The sequence below is a fragment of the Danio rerio genome, chromosome 19 (assembly GCF_052040795.2).
Source record: "Danio rerio strain M-AB ecotype USA chromosome 19, GRCz13ab, whole genome shotgun sequence".
NCBI classification, from domain to species: domain Eukaryota; kingdom Metazoa; phylum Chordata; class Actinopteri; order Cypriniformes; family Danionidae; genus Danio; species Danio rerio.
Window position 1 is genome coordinate 1,287,501 of NC_141039.2, and position 22,643 is coordinate 1,310,143.

The 22,643-nt window shown below is 34.0% G+C and overlaps 1 protein-coding gene across 3 annotated transcripts in view; it reads right to left on the minus strand.

Moving 5' to 3' along the window:
* slc44a4 (solute carrier family 44 member 4) overlaps positions 1–20,594 on the minus strand; it is a 34,914-nt gene extending 14,320 nt beyond the window's left edge. The window contains exons 1-10 of one of the 3 annotated variants that reach the window (XM_087294082.2): positions 20,371–20,594; positions 6,705–6,753; positions 5,237–5,310; positions 4,598–4,676; positions 4,361–4,460; positions 2,960–3,091; positions 2,794–2,854; positions 2,559–2,682; positions 1,151–1,168; positions 692–775 (exon numbers count right to left, since the gene is read on the minus strand). In XM_087294082.2, the coding sequence (XP_087150208.2) occupies positions 692–775; positions 1,151–1,168; positions 2,559–2,682; positions 2,794–2,854; positions 2,960–3,091; positions 4,361–4,460; positions 4,598–4,676; positions 5,237–5,310; positions 6,705–6,753; positions 20,371–20,416 (767 nt within the window). In that variant the 5' untranslated portion in view covers positions 20,417–20,594. 3 annotated transcript variants of the gene reach the window in all.
* Positions 20,595–22,643: the final 2,049 nt, after the last annotated feature.

The following is a 22,643-nucleotide window of genomic DNA, read 5'->3' on the forward strand; positions in this document are numbered from 1 at the left end:
CTGCTGTGGAATCATAAAGAGACTGAGCTGAAAATAAATGAATGAATGTTTGATTATCTATCCTGTATTTTCATTCAGTCATTTATTTTTTAGCTTGATCCCTTTTTTAATCCACAACGGAATGAACCGGCAACTAATCCAGCATATATTTTATACAGCGGATGCCCTTCCAGCCGCATCCCAGTACTGGAAAAATACATACACACTCATTCACACACACACACTACGGGCAGTTTAGTTCATCAGTTCCCCTATAGCGCATGTGTTTGTGGGGGAAACCAGAGCCAACACGGGGAGAACAAGCAAACTCCACACTGAAACACCAACTGACCCAGCCGGGACTCGAACCAGCGACCTTCTTGCTGTGAGGCGACAGCGCTACCCACTGTGCTATCATTTGAAATGACGTTTAACTGTTTGGCCATGCATCAAATAAAGCTTCTGGTCATTGTCAGGAAGCTGTGAATGTCTGTAGAGCAGGGGTGTCCAGACTCGCTCCTAAAGGGCCGGTGTCTTGCAGAGTTTAGCTCCAACTTCCTTCAACACACCTGCCTGGAAGTTTCTAGTATACCTAGAAAGAGCTTGATTAGCTGCTTCGGGTGTGTTTGATTAGGGTTGGAACTGAAATATGCAGGACACCGGCACTCCAGGACCGAGTTTGGTCACCCCTGCTGCAAAGTGTGAGACTCACGCCACGATCCACTGCCAGGTCTTAGCGAAGTCCTCAAAGATGCGCAGACCCACGTCTTTCATGTTGAAGCTGTTGGTCAGATCACTGTGAACACACACACACACATTAGTCAGAGTTTGGATGGTCTATAAACACACTGCGCTCTACAGCGACGCCCCCAGCAGATCTGCTTGTGTCTTTGTAAAGCTCTGAACACTTTACAAACATTTGTCAACACACACACACACACACAAATGAAGCAGCAGAGGAATCAAGCACTATGAGCACTGCCACTACACAACCATCACCAGCACACACACACACACACAAGGACACACACATGCACTCACAGGTATGCATAGTATTGCATACACTCACACACACAAACAAACAGATACACACAGACACACACACACACATAAATCTACTGTACATCTACACACAGATCTACTGTAGATTTACACACACTGATAAACTCACTTTGACGCTCCTCCAGCACTGGACACAAGAAAAACACACATCAGTATAAATACAACACACACACACACACACACACACACACACACACACACACACACACACACACACACAAATAACTCAACACTTTCCCTAATCCAAATGTGTCTTATATGGTAAAATCATAGTTAAACACACTGCATGTGCTGTCAAATAAAGTCACATGTTAGACCCTGTGGGTATGTGTGTGTGTGTGCAGGGGCACCGCTAGCTGCCACGGGCCCTCTGACATCCTTTGTGGGGGGGTTATGAACGAAAAGTGAAGAGCAGTGGGGGAGAGGGTTTTGTAGTAGCGGACGAAAGTGTAGACTAGGGGGGGTGTCGTGGACGAAAGGGAAGAGCGGTGGAGGGAGGGGTTTGTAGTAGCGAAAGAAAGTGAAGACTAGGGGGGGTCGTGGATGAAAGTGAAGAGCGGTGGAAGGAGGGGTTTGTAGTCGCGGACGAAAGTGAAGACTGGGGGGGGGGGGTTGTGGATGAAAGTGAAGAGCGGTGGAGGGAGGGGTTTGTAGTCGCGGACGAAAGTGAAGACTGGGGGGGGGGGGTTGTGGATGAAAGTGAAGAGCGGTGGAGGGAGGGGTTTGTAGTAGCGGACGAAAGTGAAAACTGGGGGGGGTGTCGTGGACGAAAGTGAAGAGCAAAGGAGGGAGGGGTTTGTAGTAGCGGACGAAAGTAAAGACTGGGGGGGTCGTGGACGAAAGTGAAGAGTGGTGGAAGGAGGGGTTTGTAGTCGCGGACGAAAGTGAAGACTGGGGGGGGGGGGTTGTGGATGAAAGTGAAGAACAATGGAGGGAGGGGTTTGTAGTAGCGGACGAAAGTGAAGACTGGGGGGGGTCGTGGACGAAAGTGAAGAGCGGTGGAAGGAGGGGTTTGTAGTCGCGGATGAAAGTGAAGGGGGGGTTTGGTCACGGACGAAAGTCGTGGGGGGGTGTTTTGGGGGAGGTGGGGTGTTTGAGTTGGTCATGGGCCCTTAATAACATCTCTGCAGGGCCCCCAAAGTGCATGGGCCGTTAGAATCATCCTAACTATACAGACAGCAGTATACGTGTGTGTGTGTGTGTGTCTTTGTGTGTTTCTATGTGTATGTTTGTGTGTGTGTGCCTGTTTGCATGTTTCTTTGTCTATGTGCGTTTTCTGTGAATGTTTATGTGCGTGTGTGTTTGTGCATGTGTTTTTACTTGTATGTTTATGTATGTGTGTGTTTCTATGTGTATGTGTGTGTGTGTTTGCATGTGTGTGTTTGTGTGTGTGTTATATGTGTAGGTTTATGTGTGTGTGTTTCTATGTGTATGTTTCTATGTGTGTGTGTGTGCATGTGTTTATTTGTTCATTTATGTGTGTGTGTGTATGTGTGTGTGTGTTCGTGTGTGTGTACCTTGTAGCATTGGCGATCGTCGACAATGTCTGGTTTATACTCAGCCCTGGAAGACTGAAGTTTGCAGGAATGTTACTGGGGTTATAAGCGCTTCCACCTAAACTGGGCAAACAGCGACCCAACACTACACACACACACACACACGCACACACACACACACACAGAGACAGATAGTTAGACAGACAGATGTTCATGATGTCCTCCAGCTGAGTAAACGCTGCTCTTCATCTCCCACCTGATGTTGTAGGTGTGTAGTAATAAGGACACAACTCTTTATTGATGATCTCCATCACCGTCTGAGAGAGAAGAACATCCACACCTCAACAAAACAACATCTATATTATCTATTATATTATCTTACATGCGCACGCACACATGCACAAACACACACTCTGTCTTACATAAGTGGTGTCTTTGAGCTGGAGTGACGGCACACAGAGCTCCTGCTGGAAATAATCGGCTGGTTTTGCGTTGGGCAGATACGCCAGAGGAGATAAAGCCCAGAATCCTGACGGACATGACGACACACACACCTGAAACACACACACACTATTATGTGTAAACTATCACTGTTCATCACACTCATTCACAGAGGTCTGACCGGTGCTGTTGGACACTGCAGAGTAATGAAAATGACACAACGCAAGAAATAGCATTTGATCATAACAGTTATAACAGTAGACCTGTATATATAATTTGTCTTTAAAACCATTAGTATTTAAAAAATAAATAAATTCTAAAATACAAGTGAACAAAAATACAAACTAAAATTTTATAAAATCAAAAATCAAATGCAAAATAAAAGCAAAGGAAATACAAATAAAAGAAACATAAAATAAAATCTAAAACAAAAAACTAATAAAAATACAATAAAATAAAATCTAAAATAAAAAATTAACAAAAATACACATAAAAATTTAAATAAAATCTTAAACAGATTCAAAAATAAATATCAAAAAAGTTTAATAAAACAAACAAACCAAAATAACATTTAAATAATTTTTTAACTAAAAACAACCAAAAATATAAATATACAATAAAATAAGCTCTAAAATAAAAACAAAAATACAAACAATTTGAATAATTAAAAAAAAAAATTCTAAAATAAAAAAGTAAAATAATGACAAAAATACAATTAAAAATTAAAACTAAACAAAAGAGATTTTAAATGAATTTTAAAATAAAAACTAACTAAAATCCAAATAAAAAATATAAAATAAACTCTAAAACAAAAACAAAAATTCTAATTAAAAACTAAAAATTTGACATGATATTTAAAAAAGAAAAAAAAATTATACAAATAAAAGAATAATAAAATCTGAAATAAAAAGCTGCAAAAATACAAATAAAATGTAATGAAAACAATCTAAAATAAATTCTAAAATAACACACTAAAATAATAACAAAAAACACAAATAAAATCTAAAAACAAACAAACAAACAAACAAACAAACAAACAAACAAACAAACAGACAAACAGACAGACAAACAAATAGACAAAACAAAGTAACATTTTCAATGAATTTTAAACTAAAAACAACCAAAAACATAAATATAAAATAAACTCTAAAATAAAAACAAACAAAACCCAATTTTTTTTTTATGAATTTTAAAATAAAAACAAACAAAAATTTAATTAAAATAATTCTAAAATTAAAAAAACTAAAATAATAACAAAAATAAAAAACAAACAAAAAAATTAAATAAACTCTAAAATAAAAAGAGTCACCGGCCAAAAAAAAATACAATTGTAAAAATTTGAAACAAAATGAACTGATCACACTGGTCGGCAGAGGTCTGACCTGAGTTGTGGGACACTGAAGGCCTTGTAGAGCCGCTGCCATGATGTTTGTGGCCGTCGCACATTTGAGGATGTCGAAGTACAGGACGCTGGGTTTATTCCTGACACACACACACACACACACACACACACACACACACACACACACACACACACACGCACACACACACACACAAGAGCATCAGACAGAGTAAATTTACCTGCACTACACTAAAGTGAATACTGAAGTCCGGCTCACTGGTTCTGGCCGATCCCGCAGAACATTCCTGTGGAGTTTCTGGGATACAGAACATGCCGAGGGTCTCCATACAACCAGGCTGGAGGAAACACACACACACAGAATAATAATGTAAGTTAATAAAAAAATACATGTTGTTTTATAAAGAAGGTCGCTAATTCAAGTCCCGGCTGGGTCAGTTGGTGTTTCTGTGTAGAGTTTGCATGTTCTCCCTGTGTTGGCGTGGGTTTCCTCCGGGTGCTCCGGTTTCCCCCACAGTCCAAACACATGCACTATAGGGGAATTGGGTAAGCTGAATTGTCCGTAGTGTATGAGTGTGAATGACTGTGTATGGGTGTTTCCCAGTGATGGGTTGCAACTAGAAGGGTATCCGTTGCATAAAAATAATGTGCTGGACAAGTGCTGCATAAACCAGACCAATAGAAGTAAAACACCTCTAGTGCCCTGCATTTCCATACAGCAGCCTGAGGGAGGATATTTCCATACTGCACTCAGATCAGAATAAACACAGCAGCAGACAGATGAGTGGATCTGAACATTGACCCCACACACACCAAATTTATACCCTCAAATACACATGCACGCACGCATACACACACACGCATGCACGCACGCAGGCACACACACAAAGAAACTCACCCAGAATCCCCACCACCATGTACCCAGTGATGACCAGCATAAAGAGCACACAGCAGATGATGTCTGTACAGCTCCTGCACAACACAACAACAATACCTTTAAAATGATAAATGTAAATGAACATAAATAAATCTTCAACATAATAAAAACATAATAATGATACAAATCTGAAGGAAGACATGGATATATAGCTGCACAATGCACAAATATAATTTGGTCCTAATAATAAAATAAAATAAAATAAAATAAAATAAAAAAATACAATAAAATAATAAATAAAAGACATTAAAATAAAAAATTGTATTAAATAAAATAAAAAATGCAATAAAATAAATAGAATAGAATAAAAATGAAAAATACAATAAAATAATAAATAAAATACATTAAAATAAAAAATTGTATTAAATAAAATAAAAAATGCAATAAAATAAATAGAATAGAATAAAAATGAAAAATACAATAAAATAATAAATAAAATACATAAAAATAAAAAAATTGTATTAAATAAAATAAAAAATGCAATAAAATAAATAGAATAGAATAAAAATTAAAAATACAATAAAATAATAAATAAAATACATTAAAATAAAAAAATTGTATTAAATAAAATAAAAAATGCAATAAAATAAATAGAATAGAATAAAAATGAAAAATAAAATAAAATAATAAATAAAAATAAAATATATTAAAACAAAAAAATTAATAAAATAATAAAATTAAATAAATAAATAAAATACAATAAAAAAATAAAAAAATTATAAAATAAAATTAAATACAATAAAAATGAAATAAATAAATACATAAAATAAAATAAAACTAATTAAATAAAATGAAATAATAAAATAAAATTAACAAAATAAAACAAATGCATATTGCTTCTAATCAAGTGTTTTTATATTTTAATTATTTTCACTTGTTGCCGAATTACACATACACATTAATTTAAAATGTAAACATATAGCTATTATGTTCAGTTTAAAATAAAGATATGGTGAATTATTTTGGAATATTACAAGACTAAGCTAGAGCTAAAATATTTAAATGTAATACATGAATTTGAATGAAGTTGACACAATGCACAATATAGCAACTGGTCCTAAAAAAATTATATTAATTATTAATTAATTATTCATTCATTTTCCTTTGGTGTCCAAACTCGGTCCTGGAGGGCCGGTGTCCTGCAACGTTTACTTCCAACCCCAATCAGACACACCTGGGCTAATCAAGCTCTTGTTTCTAGAAACATTCTTATAGCATAAGGTGGAGCTTAAATCTGCAGGACACCGGCCCTCCAAGATCAAGTTTGGACAACCCTGGCTTAGTCCCTTTATTCATCAGCGGTCGCCACAGCAGAATGAACCGCTAATTATTCCACACAAAAAAGGGTCAAGATTCAATTTCTCAAGCTTTGATAAAACACACACACATGCACGCGCGCACACACAGACGCACATGCGCACACACGTACCTTTTGTGAATAGGGCCATTGAATGTCGGGTCATACTGAGCTGGAGCTCCTGCAAAACAAACACACACACACACACACACACACACACACACACACACAGATCAGTTCAGTAATGTTCATAAAGGATTTGCATGAGCTGTAATTCACTTTGATCAACCAGTTCAGCAGGAAAACTATAAAGAAAACCACCAACTACTTAATATCAAGTGTGTGTGTGTGTGTGTCCCCGTCACTAAAAATGTATTTTCCTCAACCACTAAACATCAAGTGTGTGTGTCCTTCACGACAGATTTACTTCCCTCTGGATATTAATAATGAGCATGTTTTAGTCATACTACTGAAGACTTACACACAGACATTTGTCTGAGTTTTTCATCAACATTCTGACTCTTTTCCCGCCTGTAAAGCTCTAATATAATCAGGACAGACACTGAGACTAAGAGCCTGAATTTGCCTGCATTTGAATTCACAGATGGAGCAAAACTGCAGCGAGATCACGAGTGCTTCCTCTAATCAAACCTGTTCGTCAGGAAAGGCACATTTTCTTCCTGGAATTCGACCGTTTCTGAAATCTGATCATTTTTTTCTGTGTATAAAAAAATGTCTGCATATCTGCATGTACACAAGAAAACTGGATCAACAACTGTTTTTAATGCATTACATGAGGACCAAACTCAACTACAGGACACTACAGCGGAAGATGTTGAAAGACAAACACAGATGAAGCAGGGTTGTTGCATGATTTTTTTTATAGTCAAGTAACTAATATAAAATAGGGCTTCATTGTGGCGCAGTGGGTAGCATGATCGCCTCACAGCAAGAAGGTCTCTGGTTTTAGCCCTGGCTGGGTCAGTTGGTGTTTCTGTGTGGAGTTTGCATGTTCTCCCCGTGTTGGCGTGGATTTGTGCTCTGGTTTCCCCCACAGTCCAAACACATGCACTACAGAGGAATTGATTAAGTAAATTGGCCGTAGTGTATGATTGTGAATGGGTGTTTCCTAGTGTTGGGTTGCAGCTGGAAGGGCATCTGCTGAGTAAAACATATGCTGGATAAGTTTGTGGTTCATTCCGCTGTGGCGACCGCTGATTAACAATGGGACTAAGCCAAAAAGAAAATAATAAATAAATAATATAAAATAAAATAATTAAATAAATGATGAATGAAAATAAAATGTTTGTCAAATAAAATAATAATGAATTAATTAGAATTTAAATCGGTAAATATACTGTTATAAAAATATTGAAATTAAAAATATTAATATAAATATTGAATAGTGACAAAACTTGGACCTTATTTTAAATAATAACAATAACTTAATGCAATAAACTATAGGACACACACACAATTAAAAAAATATTATAATAAAATATTTTATTTTCATTTATTTTATTTATGTATTTATTAATATATTTATTCTTTCATTTATTTGTTTAATTTAATTTATTTAAAAAAAATATTTTATAAAATATTTTTATATTTTTAAGGACAAAAAAATTTTTTTGACCTTATTTTAAATATCAATTATTTAATGCATTAAACTATAGGACACACGCTGAAAAATCAGTAAAGGTGAAACAGAATTGCTGCACATTTTTTGAGTAAAATTAAATGAAAATTTATAATTAAATCAAAATCCATGAATAAATAAAAATAATATAACAAAAATGTTTTATAAAAATTGAATAGTGACAAAACTTGGACCTTATTTTAAATAATAACAATTACTTAATGCATTAAACTATAGGACACACAATTTAAAAATATATATTATTATAATATTTTTAAAAAATTATTATTATTATTATTATTGTTTAATCATGTATTTATTTATTTATTTTAATAATTTTTTACTCAAAATATGTGCAGCAACCCTGTTTCATCTTTACAGAATTTTCAGCTAGTGTCCTTTAGTTTAATGTTTATTTGTCATTATTTAAAACAAGATCAAAGTTTTTTACCCTATTCAATATTTCTAATAATATTTTAATTACAATTGTTTTATTTATTTATGTATTTATTTCTATTATTTAATTTTTAATTTATTTATTTAATTTAATTTATTTTGACAAAAAATTTCTGGACCTTATTTTAAATAATAACAATTATTTAATGCATTAAACTATAGGACACACGCTGAAAAATCAGTAAAGGTGAAACAGAATTGCTGCACATTTTTTGAGTAAAATTAAATGAAATTAAAATTTATAATTAAATTAAAATACATGAATAAATAAAAATATTACAATTAAAATGTTTTATAAATATTGAATAGTGACAAAACTTGGACCTACAATTTCTGTCTGCATTACTATAATGAGTAAATCAAACCTAATTTTGCTTTTAAATAAGCTCAAAATACAATTTCTCCTTTTATATAGATATTAGTCAAATGTAAAATGTAATGTTAAAGTTTGAAGCTCAAAAAGTCCCAAATAATCACCATAAACCCATTAATAAGACTAATTGTTTATTGGAGAAATGTTATATCCATTACCAAAATGTTGTTTTTATTAAATTAAACATATATATTTTCAGAAATGTTCACCAAAATAAGCTTTAAAAAGTTAAATAGGAAATCACTGAACCTTTATTTTTATTAGTGTAGCTGTTGTCATTTATTACCATTTTATTTTCTCACCCTCAACAGCTGTATGAACACTAATAACAGTTCATAATAACAAACACACACACATAATGGTCAATATTTAGTTAATTTCTCTCTAGTTAAATATTTTCCCTCTAGACAAGTCTAAGTGTGTGTGTGTGTGTGTGTGTGTGTGTGTGTGTGTGTGTGTGTGTGTGTGTGTGTGTGTGTGTGTGTGATTAATGAAGTTAACATTTACAAATCAAAACCATAACGCACCATAAAACATCACTGACATAACCAACATCTGAGAGCATGCAGACGTGTTTAACCTCAGATCCTGAACCTTTAGATTCGCTGTGATTACTGAAAGCAGTTAGGAAGCTGTGTAAGCGGTGAAAAATTAACTTGGCTTGGAAACTTCAAGTCCAGGAGGACGAGAGCCTGTAAATGAGTAAAACTGAAGGAAACCACAAACAAGAAAACAAGGAAAGCTTTTCCTCGACGCTCTGCGTGATTCATGAGGATGTAGAGCACGAAATACACCACAACACACATCAGATCATAAAAATCACCACAGCTTAAAATAATAAGGGCGTCCACAGTGTCTTACAATGTCTTCAATTTCCAAAGCAACATCTTAGGTCTTAAATTCACTGAAATAAGCTGTTGTAGGTCTCCAATCATTTTAAGCAGGTCTTAATTTTCCTTTCTGCATGTAAAGCTACTCAGTCGGTACAACCAACATTCATCCATTCATTCATTTGTTTTCTTGTCGGCTTAGTCTCTTTATTATTCCGGGGTCGCCACAGCGGAATGAACCGCCAACTCATCCAGCACGTTTTTATGCAGCGGAAGCCCTTCCAGCCGCAACCCATCTCTGGGAAACATCCACACACACTCATTCACACTCATACACTATGGACAATTTAGCCTACCCAATTCCCCTGTACCATGTCTTTAGACTGTGTTTGAAACCCGGAGGAAACCCACCCACGCAGGGAGAACATGCAAACTCCACACAGAAATGCCAACTGAGCCAGCCGAGGCTCAAATCAGTAAGCTTCTTGTTGTGAGGCGACAGCACTAACTACTGCGCCACTGTGTTGCAGTACAACCAACAATCCGTCTGAAAGATTTCTTTTCATTATTGTAGTTATTTAATAACTCTATTCACCAGTTTGGTTTGATTCTAACATTTACTATAACATTTGTTTATAAGTACGTCATGTTGAGCCCTAAAGGTCTGAAATTTCCTTCATAATGGTCTTAGAAAGGTCTTAAAAAGTCTTCCTTTTGACTTGGTGAAACTGTAATGAGTATATTTAATCTTAGAACTCTTAATCTTAAAAGAAAGAAATAATAAGTCAGAATTACTCGCTCTCCTGTGACTTTTCTCTCTCAAATATTTCCCCGATGATGTTGAACAGATTCAGGAAATGTTCACAGTGTTTCCTCTAATGTTTGTTCTTCTGGAGAAAGTCTGATTTGTTTTATTTCGGCTAGAATAACAGCAGTTCTTAATAGTTTTAAAGTCATTTCAATATTATTAGCCCCCTTCAGCAATATTAGATTTCTATTGTCTGCAGAACAAACCTATTATAAGACATGAAGTCATCTATAGCAACCAAACACGGCAGACAGACAACCGGTTCATCAAGTCTTATGTGTACAGTTCCTTATCACATTACACAAGTGTGGGCGCTCACACACACACACACACACACACACACAGGCGCGTGCACACGCACACACAAATGCATGCATTCGCGTACACATGCACACACACACACTTGCACGCATGTATTCGCGTACACACGCACACAATCACACACACACACACACTTGCACGCATGCATTCGCACACACAGGGTTTCTGGCCTTTAAACCCTGTTCTCTGTTGTTTACAGCGTCTCGTAAAGAGAAGGGTGCGCTGTGGATTTTACATTTAGTTTTATGCGTCGATCATTATGAGAAGCTTTAAAGAGGGTTACAGTAAAACACACACACACACACACACACACACACACACACACACACACACACACAAAAGTACAAAACATGCTAACAAATAAGCATTCAAGAGTTCACCCTCAGCTGATGAGTGATTATGAAGCGTGTTTGGCTTGCTGTCCCGGGAGAGAGCCCTGAGCTCATAAGATCCTCGAGCCCGGGGCTCCCTCCCGTTGACAGGGCGAGAGGGGAATTTGAGCTCAGGTAGATCTGAGGAACTCCCCTGCTGTAGTAGCTCATGAACAGATAGTGATCGCTCTTAAGAGATAACTACTGACTAGGAGCATGTCTATGGTGCTGGATTAGTCAATTAACTTAAGCTGCATGCTTTTGGACGGTGGGAGGAATTATAAAAGGTAACAAAATAACAGTGACAAAACAATAAACCTGAGAACAAATAATAGATTTATAAGACCAAAAGCAGTCCGTTAGACATGCACAAGATGAATTAAATATCATGTTTTAACTACAATGGAGAGATGAGATCCCGCGGTACATCCGAGACGGGCTGGCCGATTAAAGCTGCTCTCGGAGGGGAAGCTGATGCTGGAGCTCCCGCTGATAGGCTGTGCTATCTTCGTAAATAAACTGCAGATTCAGCTTTAAAACAACCACATTCTCACCTGAAAAATTTTTGCAACTTTATTTTTTGACACAGTAAAGGAGTATTTTAAAAACCTCCTCTCCTCCACCATTAGCATTTGCTGGTCTCGCTGCAATGCATTCTGGGATACCAGTGGTTCGTAAGCTCACACAAGTCACCTCTCAATGCATCCTTGGCCAAAGGCCAGAGCAAGTACACATGCGGGTATTTTATCTGTACTTTGGCAAGATGTGAACTTTGAACTTGAAACAGAACTTCGGCGACGGTTAATGACGTTTCACGAGGAAACAAGAACGCAAGACTGACAAGAACGCATACTGAGAAACAGCCTTGTGTATTTATCAGTGCTTCTCAAAGTGGGGGTCGCGGGACATGGAAGGGGGGGGGGGGGGGTCTGTTGATTTCTAAAACTCTATTTTTATTAAAGGGCCATGAAGCCCCCTCGTTTCAGCAGGGTGTTTTCACACCTTTACTTTGGAAAAAGTCAGAAAAGTGGGCGTGTCCAGCTCTGTTTAGGGGGGAGTGTCGGAGGAAGAAAAGTGGCATGGTGTGGGAGTGTCTATTTGGGCACGCGCGAGTTTCAGAGTCAAAATACACACACACACACACATACAGGAGAATGTGATGGTGTTTAACCTACATGGACATCTGTAGTCGAATTATTTGCCAAATTATTAAATGTTGGACTTTAACTGCAGTTTGGCTCTTTTATTCAGGGAATTCATTCATGCCTCTCGCGACACACGAGATATTTGATTCGAGGAGCTGCTCTAAGCCTGTATTTTTCATGCAATGTTTGATACCGCACGGCGAATGAGAGAAAAAAACCCTCAGCATTTCCCGGAAACTTAGATGCACACGACAGGTAGTGTCAGAAAGCCGCGTGTGTTATTCCGGTCACTAAATGCGGTAAAAACCCTACTCGAGGTTAAAGTTTGGTTGTGGTGCTAACGTGTTTACACTCTGTGCAATAGTTTGTTAGATACGAACAAACTGAATAAACAAAGAGCACTGGTCGCACACTTACCAAATCTGTAGAGACAGGACAATCACCAGCAACTAGAGCCGCGTCTTTATTAAGAGAATACTACAAACCAATCCGGATCTCAGCGTTTGCAGATGAGAACAGCTCTCAGGTAAACAATAATCCTCCTTAGACACGCAAGTTATTGTTGTCGAGCGTCGCGTACACTGTTAATCCAGACGTGACTCCAGCTGAGCTCTCACAGAGAGAAAATGAAAACGAAACTTAACTGCAGCAAACTATAAAAGCAACACTTCACGCTTGTTTTGCCAACACAACGTGGCGTCTCTGTCGTCTAAACACTGTGACAGTAATGAATATTAATGAAGCTGCACAATAGAGCGCGCTGATTGGTTTGAACCAAGCTTTACTCATGCATTAATGCATCGCACTGTAAGACGTAATAAGACACACTCTGGCACAGACGTCCAGTCTGCACGCTGGAATACACGCTATTATGTCATGACCGTGACGCAGCTTCAAAAATTCGTTTCAAACAGGAAGTACGAATTTGCTTGAAATAACGCAAAAACAACCAATTTACACTTTTTAGTGAAATATAGGTGTCCTAATAGTGTTTATAGCAGTGTGGGACACATATACGACTGTCAACAGCTCAAAAAATGTGTTTTGGTGTTTCGTGACCCTTTAAACCATAAAAATGACCATATTTTACCCATAACCTACTGAAGAGAAAAAATAGTTGTTTATAGTTACTATATACTACTGTATAGTTACTAGTTCTATTGGGTTGCGACCCCTGGGGTGATTACATTAAATTAAAGACACAGCAACAGCGTCAGATGCAGCAGATTGATTTAATAGCACCAGGTTAAACTTTCAAACACATTTACAGCACTCACATGCATTCAAACAGGGGTTTTCAAAGTGTGAGGCGCGCCTCCCCTGGGGGGCGCCAGAGCATGTCAGGGGAGGCGCAGGAAAAATATTATATAAAAAAAATATAATTATTAAGTTTAATTATTATATGTATTTTTATTATATTTAAACGTTTTAATTAAACAAAGCTAAAAAAAAAAATAATACGTCAAAAATAAGAAAACCTTTTTTACCCAGAAGACCATAGCTGTGAATTCGCTTCTGTTTGGCAAGCCCGCCAAAGTTTGGATGCGCGCGTACTCGACCGGTGATGTGGCGCGCGTACTCGAGCGGTGGGGGGAAGGCGTCGCGGGGGCACTTTTGATCATTTTGGAAGGGCACTTTCTATCCAAGACTAAAAAGGGCATGTGCACTGCACAGGTTGAGCCCTATGCGCCCTATGCATCCCTATGTGTATATATGTATATGCAATACCTGCTAATACAATGGATCGGTTTCTGAGACCCCCCGATTCAAAGCCTTCAAGTTCAGGGCTTAAACCCAAAAGACGACGATATGATGATCAGTATTTGAGTTTAGGATTTACGTGGACAGGACCAGCTGATGAACCACGACCTTTATGTGTGGTTTGTCAAGATATTTTGGCTAATGACAGCATGAGACCCGCTAAACTTCGACTGTTTTGACTGGGATGGACAGTTCTTGGATCTGTTCTGTTCATATTGAACCATCATCCTAGTTTTAAAAACGTAATATTAAAATACTTGTTATTACTCTGTAAATAATTGCACTTTCATGCAAATGATGATAAAAGTGAGTTAACAGTCTGACATCTGTCTGTCTCTTTATATATATTGTATATATATATATATATATGTGTGTGTGTGTGTGCGTGTTTGGGAGGAGGGGGGCGCCATTAGATAAGTTGTGTCAAAAGGGAGGCCCACTGTCTCAGACTTTGAAAAACCCTGCATTAAAACAATTCAACAATGATTAGACTTGGGTCCATTGTGTGGGTCTGTGGGTCTGTGTGTGTGTGTGTGTTTGTGTGTGTGTGTGTGCCATTGCATGCAAGGTTTCTGTATTTATCACCACCTCAGAGGATATTGGGGCTCGCGAGTTATTGGCATTGTTATTTTGGGGGTCGCGGGCTGAAAAGTTTGGGATCCTCTGCTCTATATAATCAATAAGACAAGCAGTCATAGTTTCTATTTTTAAAACGCAACACAATTTCCCTCTGGATTATGAAGGCTAATATGAGCATGGGTTTATAACAAGTGTATAGTCAGCTCTACATATACACAACAAGTCTATCAGAACAAAAGTGTTGCGTGTCCTCATTTAGCAGTAGGTGTGTGTGTGTGTGTGTGTGTGTGTGTACAGTATAAAACAGTGAGTCAGTGTATCTTCCAGGAAACCGTTTCAACTTGTGTGCAATTAAAGCAGATCATTAAGAGCTAAAATGAAGACAGCAGAATAAATGACCAGAGACTCATTCTGCTGTCAGACAGAAACTGAAGCTCCAGAGAAACATTCGGCACATTTCTGTATTTCGGTTTATTTGCGGCTTTATACTTCAATTATTTCGGCTTAGTCTCTTATTTATCAGGGTTCGCCACAGCGGAATGAACTGCCAACTATTCCAGCATATGTCTAACACAGTAGATGCCCTTCCAGCTGCAACCCAGTACTGGCAAACACCCACTTATACACTACAGCCAATTAAGTTCATCAATAGCGCATGTGTTTGGACTTGTGTTGGAAACCGGAGCACCCAGTGGAAACCAACACAGGGAGAACGGGACTCGAACCAGCGACCTTCTTGCTGTGAGTGCTAACCCCTGAGCCACTGTATTCTAAAACATTTCAGATTAAGTTTGACTCTATCCTCAACTTATAAACTAGTGTTTGTGAACGCCTCACGCATGCAACATGAGCAATAGTCTTTCCTGTTGCTCAGTCAGAGGAAGAGAGTTGAGAAACGGTGAGTTTGTGTTGAAACAGAAAGAGTAAAGTCACGCTCTGCTGAACCTCCTGAAGACCTCCTTATCACTTATCTAAAATTTAAGATGTTTATGACTTCTCCGGCATCATAAAGCATCAGATCTGAGTTCAGGATCTGCTGTGACGTCGCTAGAGCTCGAGTTATTGTATTTATTTCAATTTTATGTTTATTGCGAACAATCATTTGAGCACAATCAAACTTTATTGTCACATACAGTCCAAGGTGTGCAACTTTAAATTATATGCAACTTTATTATATGCAGATGTACTATTGACATAGGTGGTTTATCTATAGATTAAAGTCATACTTTGAAAACAGAAGTAAAAAAAGAGAAGAAAGAAAATAAAAATAAAAATAAAAAATAGGTGAAAAAATAATAGTTTAATAATTTTAAAAAGGCACATATATATATATATATATATATATATATATATATATATATATATATATATATATATATATATATATATATATATATATATATAATATATAAAATTATATATTAATAAATTTAATTTTAAAATGTCAATCCCGATAAAAAAATACAATTATGCTCTTTAATGTAAATATTAACAAAAAATTATTTACAAAACCCCAATTTTACTTTATTTAAAAAATTATGTTCCTCAATACATAAAATATCTAATATAAAATTGTACAATGATAAAATTAATGAAAAAAATACCAGTTTAATGATTAAATTAAAATAATGCTCTTGACTATATACACAATAATCTATGTAAAACAACATATTAATAAATAAATATTTAATTATAATTTTATATTTAAATACAATAAAAAATATAATTCAACTTCAACTAAAAAATAATGATCTTTAATAAGTTATATATAATTAAATGCAAATAAAACTAATAAAAATCCCAATTGAATGTTTTATTTTAAGAAAATGCTCTTAAATAAAAACATAATAACCTATGTCAAACATTACACATAAATAAATTATATATATATATATATATATATATATATATATATATATATATATATATATATATATAATACATATTGACAACTATTTAATTAAAAATAATGCTCTTTAATAAAATATTAAAAACATTTTTATGAAATTATTTAAAATAAAATCACAATTCAATAATTTAATAAAACAATTCTGCTCTTCAATGTATACAATAACTTATATTCAAACAAAAATATTTACAAAATGTTAATTTAACCTTTCTTTAAAAAAATGCTCTTGAATATATACAATAACTAATATAAAATTATATATTACTAAAGTTAATTTAAAAATCCAAATTTAATGTTTTAATTAAAATAATGCACTTGCATATATACACAATAAATTAAATAACAGTTGTTTAATAAAACCAGTGCTTTTTAATACATTTAAAAATCATAATTAAATCACAACTATTTAATAATAATAATGCATTTTAATAAATGATATACAATTATATATAAATAAAACTAATTTTAAAAATCACAGTTCAATTATTTAATAAAAGTAATGCTCTTAAATATATAAAACATACTAAATATTGTTAAAATGAATTAAAATAAATGACCTCAACTCCTTACAGAATAGTCTCAAATGACCTCTACTATGCATATATAGGTATTAAAGAAACTATATACATATTCCTAAACATAAATCCATGTGCATATTTACACATCAGCATATATCATACACATATGTTTAACATTTATCCATCTATTAAGCATCTACTATTCATTTATAGCAACAAACTCTAACCTATTTCCAAATACACACACACACACACACACACACACACATGCATCTCCTTCTTTAAATTAACCACAAATAACTTCCTTTATTTCTCATATTCAGTCTGAATGATCAGTTTGTGGCGTTTCAGCTGTTTGACTGGAGGGCAGATCATTTTTCCAGCTCAGCCTTTATAAAACAACCCAGTGTTTGCAGGAGCCGCTGTCAAAACACACACGTTTACTTAAAGTCTTAATAAATGAGGACATCCTGCGCAATATGGATATAGAGCTCACTTGAAAGTTATTAACAGCTGTAGGGATTCATATCAATACGTAGGCCTTCCTGTTTTGAGTGTGACTGAGAGTGTGTTATTATTTTTAAAGTATTGAAAGCGTCCCGCTCACACTTTCCAATAAGGTTTCATTAGTGAATGTATTTACAAACATGAACTAATTATGAACAACACATGTACAGCATTTATTAATCACAGTTCAACATTTACTAATGGGTTATTAACACTTAATTGCATTAACATTAGTTTATACTGCAGTAGTAAATGTATTGTTCATTGTTTGTTCATGTTAGTAAATGCATTAATTAACATTAACTAATACAACCTTATTGTAAAGTGTTACCAACATCTCTTTCAATTTTTAAATAGGAATATTAATATTCAGAGCATTTATTTGCATGCATTTGTTTTCAGACTTTATTTACGTGATATAATAATGCATATAATTTTTTCAATAGTATTTCTAGGTTAAGAAATCCAGAAAAACAATAATAACTTTTCAGAACTATTTATTAGTCATATTTAATAGTAAAAATAGACTAAAGATCCATAATTATTATTTTTTTGTAATTAATTACTTGATAATAAATTATTGCAAATTAATGTAACTTTAAAAAGTCTTATTTGTTTTATTTCGGCTAAAATAAAAGCAGTTTTTAATTTTTTTAAGGTCAATATTATTAGCACTTTTAAGCTATTTTTTTTGATAGTCTACAGAACAAACCATCGTTACACATTAACTTGCCTAATTACTCTAACCTGCCTGGTTAACGTAATTAACCTAGTGTCCTGAAGAATATCTAGTCTAATATTATTTACTGTCATCATGGCAAAGATCAAATAAATCAGTTATTAGAGATGAGTTATTAAAACTGTTATCTTTAGAAATGTGTTGAAGAAATCTGCTCTCCGTTAAACTAAAATTGGGGAAAAAATAAACAGGGGGGAGAATAATTCTGACTGTAACTGTATATTTATTTATTTATTTTCATTTAGAGCTACTTATTTTGCTCTAAAATAAATAAATTGTTGACTTTATTTTTGTTTTTTATTGTTGTATTTTTGAATATAATATATTATTAAAACAGAGGACTTAAGACTAAACAACACTGCTTATTTTAACATAAATTAAAACATTTGTCATTCTATTGTCATTTATAGAAAACTAATTGCTCTAAATGAAAATATTATTATTTGAAGTTTGGAAGAAATGTTATCAGAACTTTAAAGAATAAAACAAATAATACATTTTTATTAAAACACTCAATAAATCCAGTATAATCAAAAACAACTGAGAATTTCTCAAGTGGTCTTGTAATTATGTTTAACAGTGTCTGTCTGTCTGTCTGTCTGTCTGTCTGTCTGTCTGTCTGTCGATTGATCATCGATAGATAGATAGATAGATAGATAGATAGATAGATAGATAGATAGATAGATAGATAGATAGATAGATAGATAGATAGATAGATGTTTAATAAACTGTTTTTGGGTAAATTAATCAAATATATGACCTATATTTACAGAAAAATTTATAAAATATTCATTTTCAAAAAAAAAAAAATCTATCCATCCATCCATTCATCCAGAAAAGCAATAATTACTAAGAGCTATATATTAATCATATTTAATAGTAAAAAAAGAAATACACTAAAGATCCATAATGAATATTTTTGTAATTAATTACATGATAATACTGTAAATTAACAGAAAATACAAATAATAAATTATATATTTGAAATATATTTTCATTGGGAGCAATTTAAATTTTATTTTAAAATTATTTATAATATTATATTATTAATACTAATAAATTTTAACAGAAAACTTTATACTTAAAATAACCCTGTTTTTAACATAAATTAAAACATTTGTCAATGTATTGTCATTAGAAAATTTAATTCTCCAACTGACAATATTATTACTTAAGATTGGAAGAAATGTTATCAGAACTTTATAAAATAAAACAAATATTAACATTTTATTAAACACATAATAAATCCAGTGTAATCAAGAGAGACTGACATAGCCAATATATTTATTAAAACGGTTTTGTGTAATTAAACCAAATATATTACCAATATTCACAGAACAATGGATACAAATATTAATTTTCAAAATCTATCTATCTATCTATCTATCTATCTATCTATCTATCTATCTATCTATCTATCTATCTATCTATCTATCTATCTTAAAATTAATAATTTGTATAGGATGCTTTACAATATTATATTTATGCATATACATTAGATTAGTCAGTACTGAAGGCAACATATCCGTTTAATTAAACTGTTTTGTGTAATTAAACCAAACATATGACCTATATTTAATGAACAATGGATTCATATTTTCAACATCTATCTATCTATCTATCTATCTATCTATCTATCTATCTATCTATCTATCTATCTATCTATCTATCTATCTATCTATCTATCTATCTATCTATCCTCCATGACCTTATAAACCGCGTTTTCTTTATTTTTGACTACTTTTTCCCCACTTTGAGGACGTCTCTAAATACAGGAAAAGGGTCAAACATCACAGACAGCCCATAATAATCAGTATATTGTAATGGAGAAGCAGTTCTCACCGTACTCGGAGCTATTTTGTTCTTCCTCCTGCTTCTTTTTGCCCATTTCTCTTCACTTTGTGTTGAGAATGTGTTGAAAGTGTGTTGTGAATAACCCGCGCGTTCATGTGTCGAAAACAAACAGAAATTAACGGATCCTTTACTGCCCTCAGAGTCGAAAAACTCCAGTATTTCCGCGCGTTTCTCGGTTTCTGTGTTGTCTGTAAATCTTTCCTGAAGTAACTAAGCGCTGCTGTGACGTCACGTGGTGCACCTGCTGCTGGACGCGCGCCATAGACTCACCTGTGTGCGCGCGTTCACGAAACTCCACCCGAGCGAGCGCGTGCGCGTTCTCTGTTGGCGAATGTTCCTAGAAGGGATACAGCTGCGGCAGGAAGAAAACGAGAATTATTTCTAATATTTACCGATCAGTTGTATTTTATGAACGTCTACTCTCCCCCCAACCCTAAACACGACCATCACAGTAATGAAAAAACAGTGATTAAAAAGATAATTACTCATATTATTTATTTAATTACCCATTGAATTGTATTCTATTAATGTCTACCCATAGCCCAACTCTAAACATAGCCCTCACAGTAATGTAAAAGCAGTAATTATACCAATTATTCATTTTATTTATTAAATTACCGATTAAATTGTATTTTATTAACGTATACATCTCTACCCAAGTCTAAAACTAACCCTCATAGTAATGTAAAAACAGTAATTATACCGAGAATTATTTGTTAAATTAACTATAAATTGTATTTTATTAACATCTATCCCTACTCCAACCCTAAACACAACCCTGACAGCAATGTAAAATTAATATTTGTTGTTGTACAGTCTCACAAAAATGATGCGATTGACCCGGGTATCCGCAGCTGTATCCCTTCTAGACTTTACCCGACTCCCGTTCAAACAGGGTTGCCAAGTTTACAAATTTAGGCAACTTTTAACTACTTTGTTAGCTGTCATTTATTCCGCGGGTTAAAAGTTTGGCATATTGCATTAATTGTATTATTATGACTGGCCTTGTTGAAATATAAAGTGATTCAAAAGATGCTTTTACGAATAAGAGTCCACAATCAGCGTTTTTACGGTTTTAAACCTGGCAACCCTGGCCTCAAACTTGAGGGCTACATTCTTTTCTCGCGATTCTCAGCTTTAATTTTTATTTTTTATTTTTTTATTTACGTTTTCAGTTTCATCTAAATTTGACAATCAAGCCGCTCTTTGACACCAGAACACTGATATAACATTCAAATTTAATATTAAAACATTATTCATTTCCTCAATGGGGGAAATAGTTTAAAACACAGATCATTCAGCAGCTCTGACGTTCTTATTTGCTGATTATTGACACTAGTGACGCTTAAACAACACAATTGTGAATAATGAACACACAGCTTCTGTTTATAATCAGTACAGTTGGCCATTAGCCTGAAATCAGCACACAGTACAGTAAAGACTGATAACACTGCGGCTGCTTTATTGATTTATCTGTACAGTAATGAAGACTCTTATTAGACATGAGTAATACAAAACCACTCAATCACACACTTGGTGAATATTCATTCAAGTCGACACCTTTACTTCTCTCTTAATCCCAACAAACCGGGAATGTTGCACGAAGCTTCTCTTCACGTTATAAAACATCCATTAATAGAACAATAGTGTTAATTTATTATTATTTTTACTTTTTATTTAACTTTAGTTGAACTAATGTACTATTTTTAATTTGAAATTAAAAATTGGAAAAGCAAACTAAAAAAAAAAAAAAAAAAAATATATATATATATATATATATATATATATATATATATATATATATATATATATATATATATATATGTGTGTGTGTGTATGTATACACCAAGTCACAAATGCACAAGCATATTATTTAACATTTTTTTTATGAAATATGTTATTTATTAAAATAAATGAATAAAAAAATAAATTCATGTTTCAATAAAAAGAGCTTCAAGTATGATTTTGTTTTGGTTGCAACACTTTAAGATTCATGAGATTTTAGTTGTTTTTAATTACTCTTACATTTATTGTGAGCATTATTTTCAGTGATTTTTGAAAACTCTTAATTTTTTTTTATGTGTTCAAGAAAGGACACTCGCATGTTCTGATGAAGTATAATAATATTTTTTTTTTACATTTTGTCAGTGTACAATGATCAAACATGATAATATTACATATGCACCATATGTATATGCACCAAAAGTTTAATAAAAAATAAGTGGTAACTTAACATTGTGTCCCACACTATTCTAAAATCA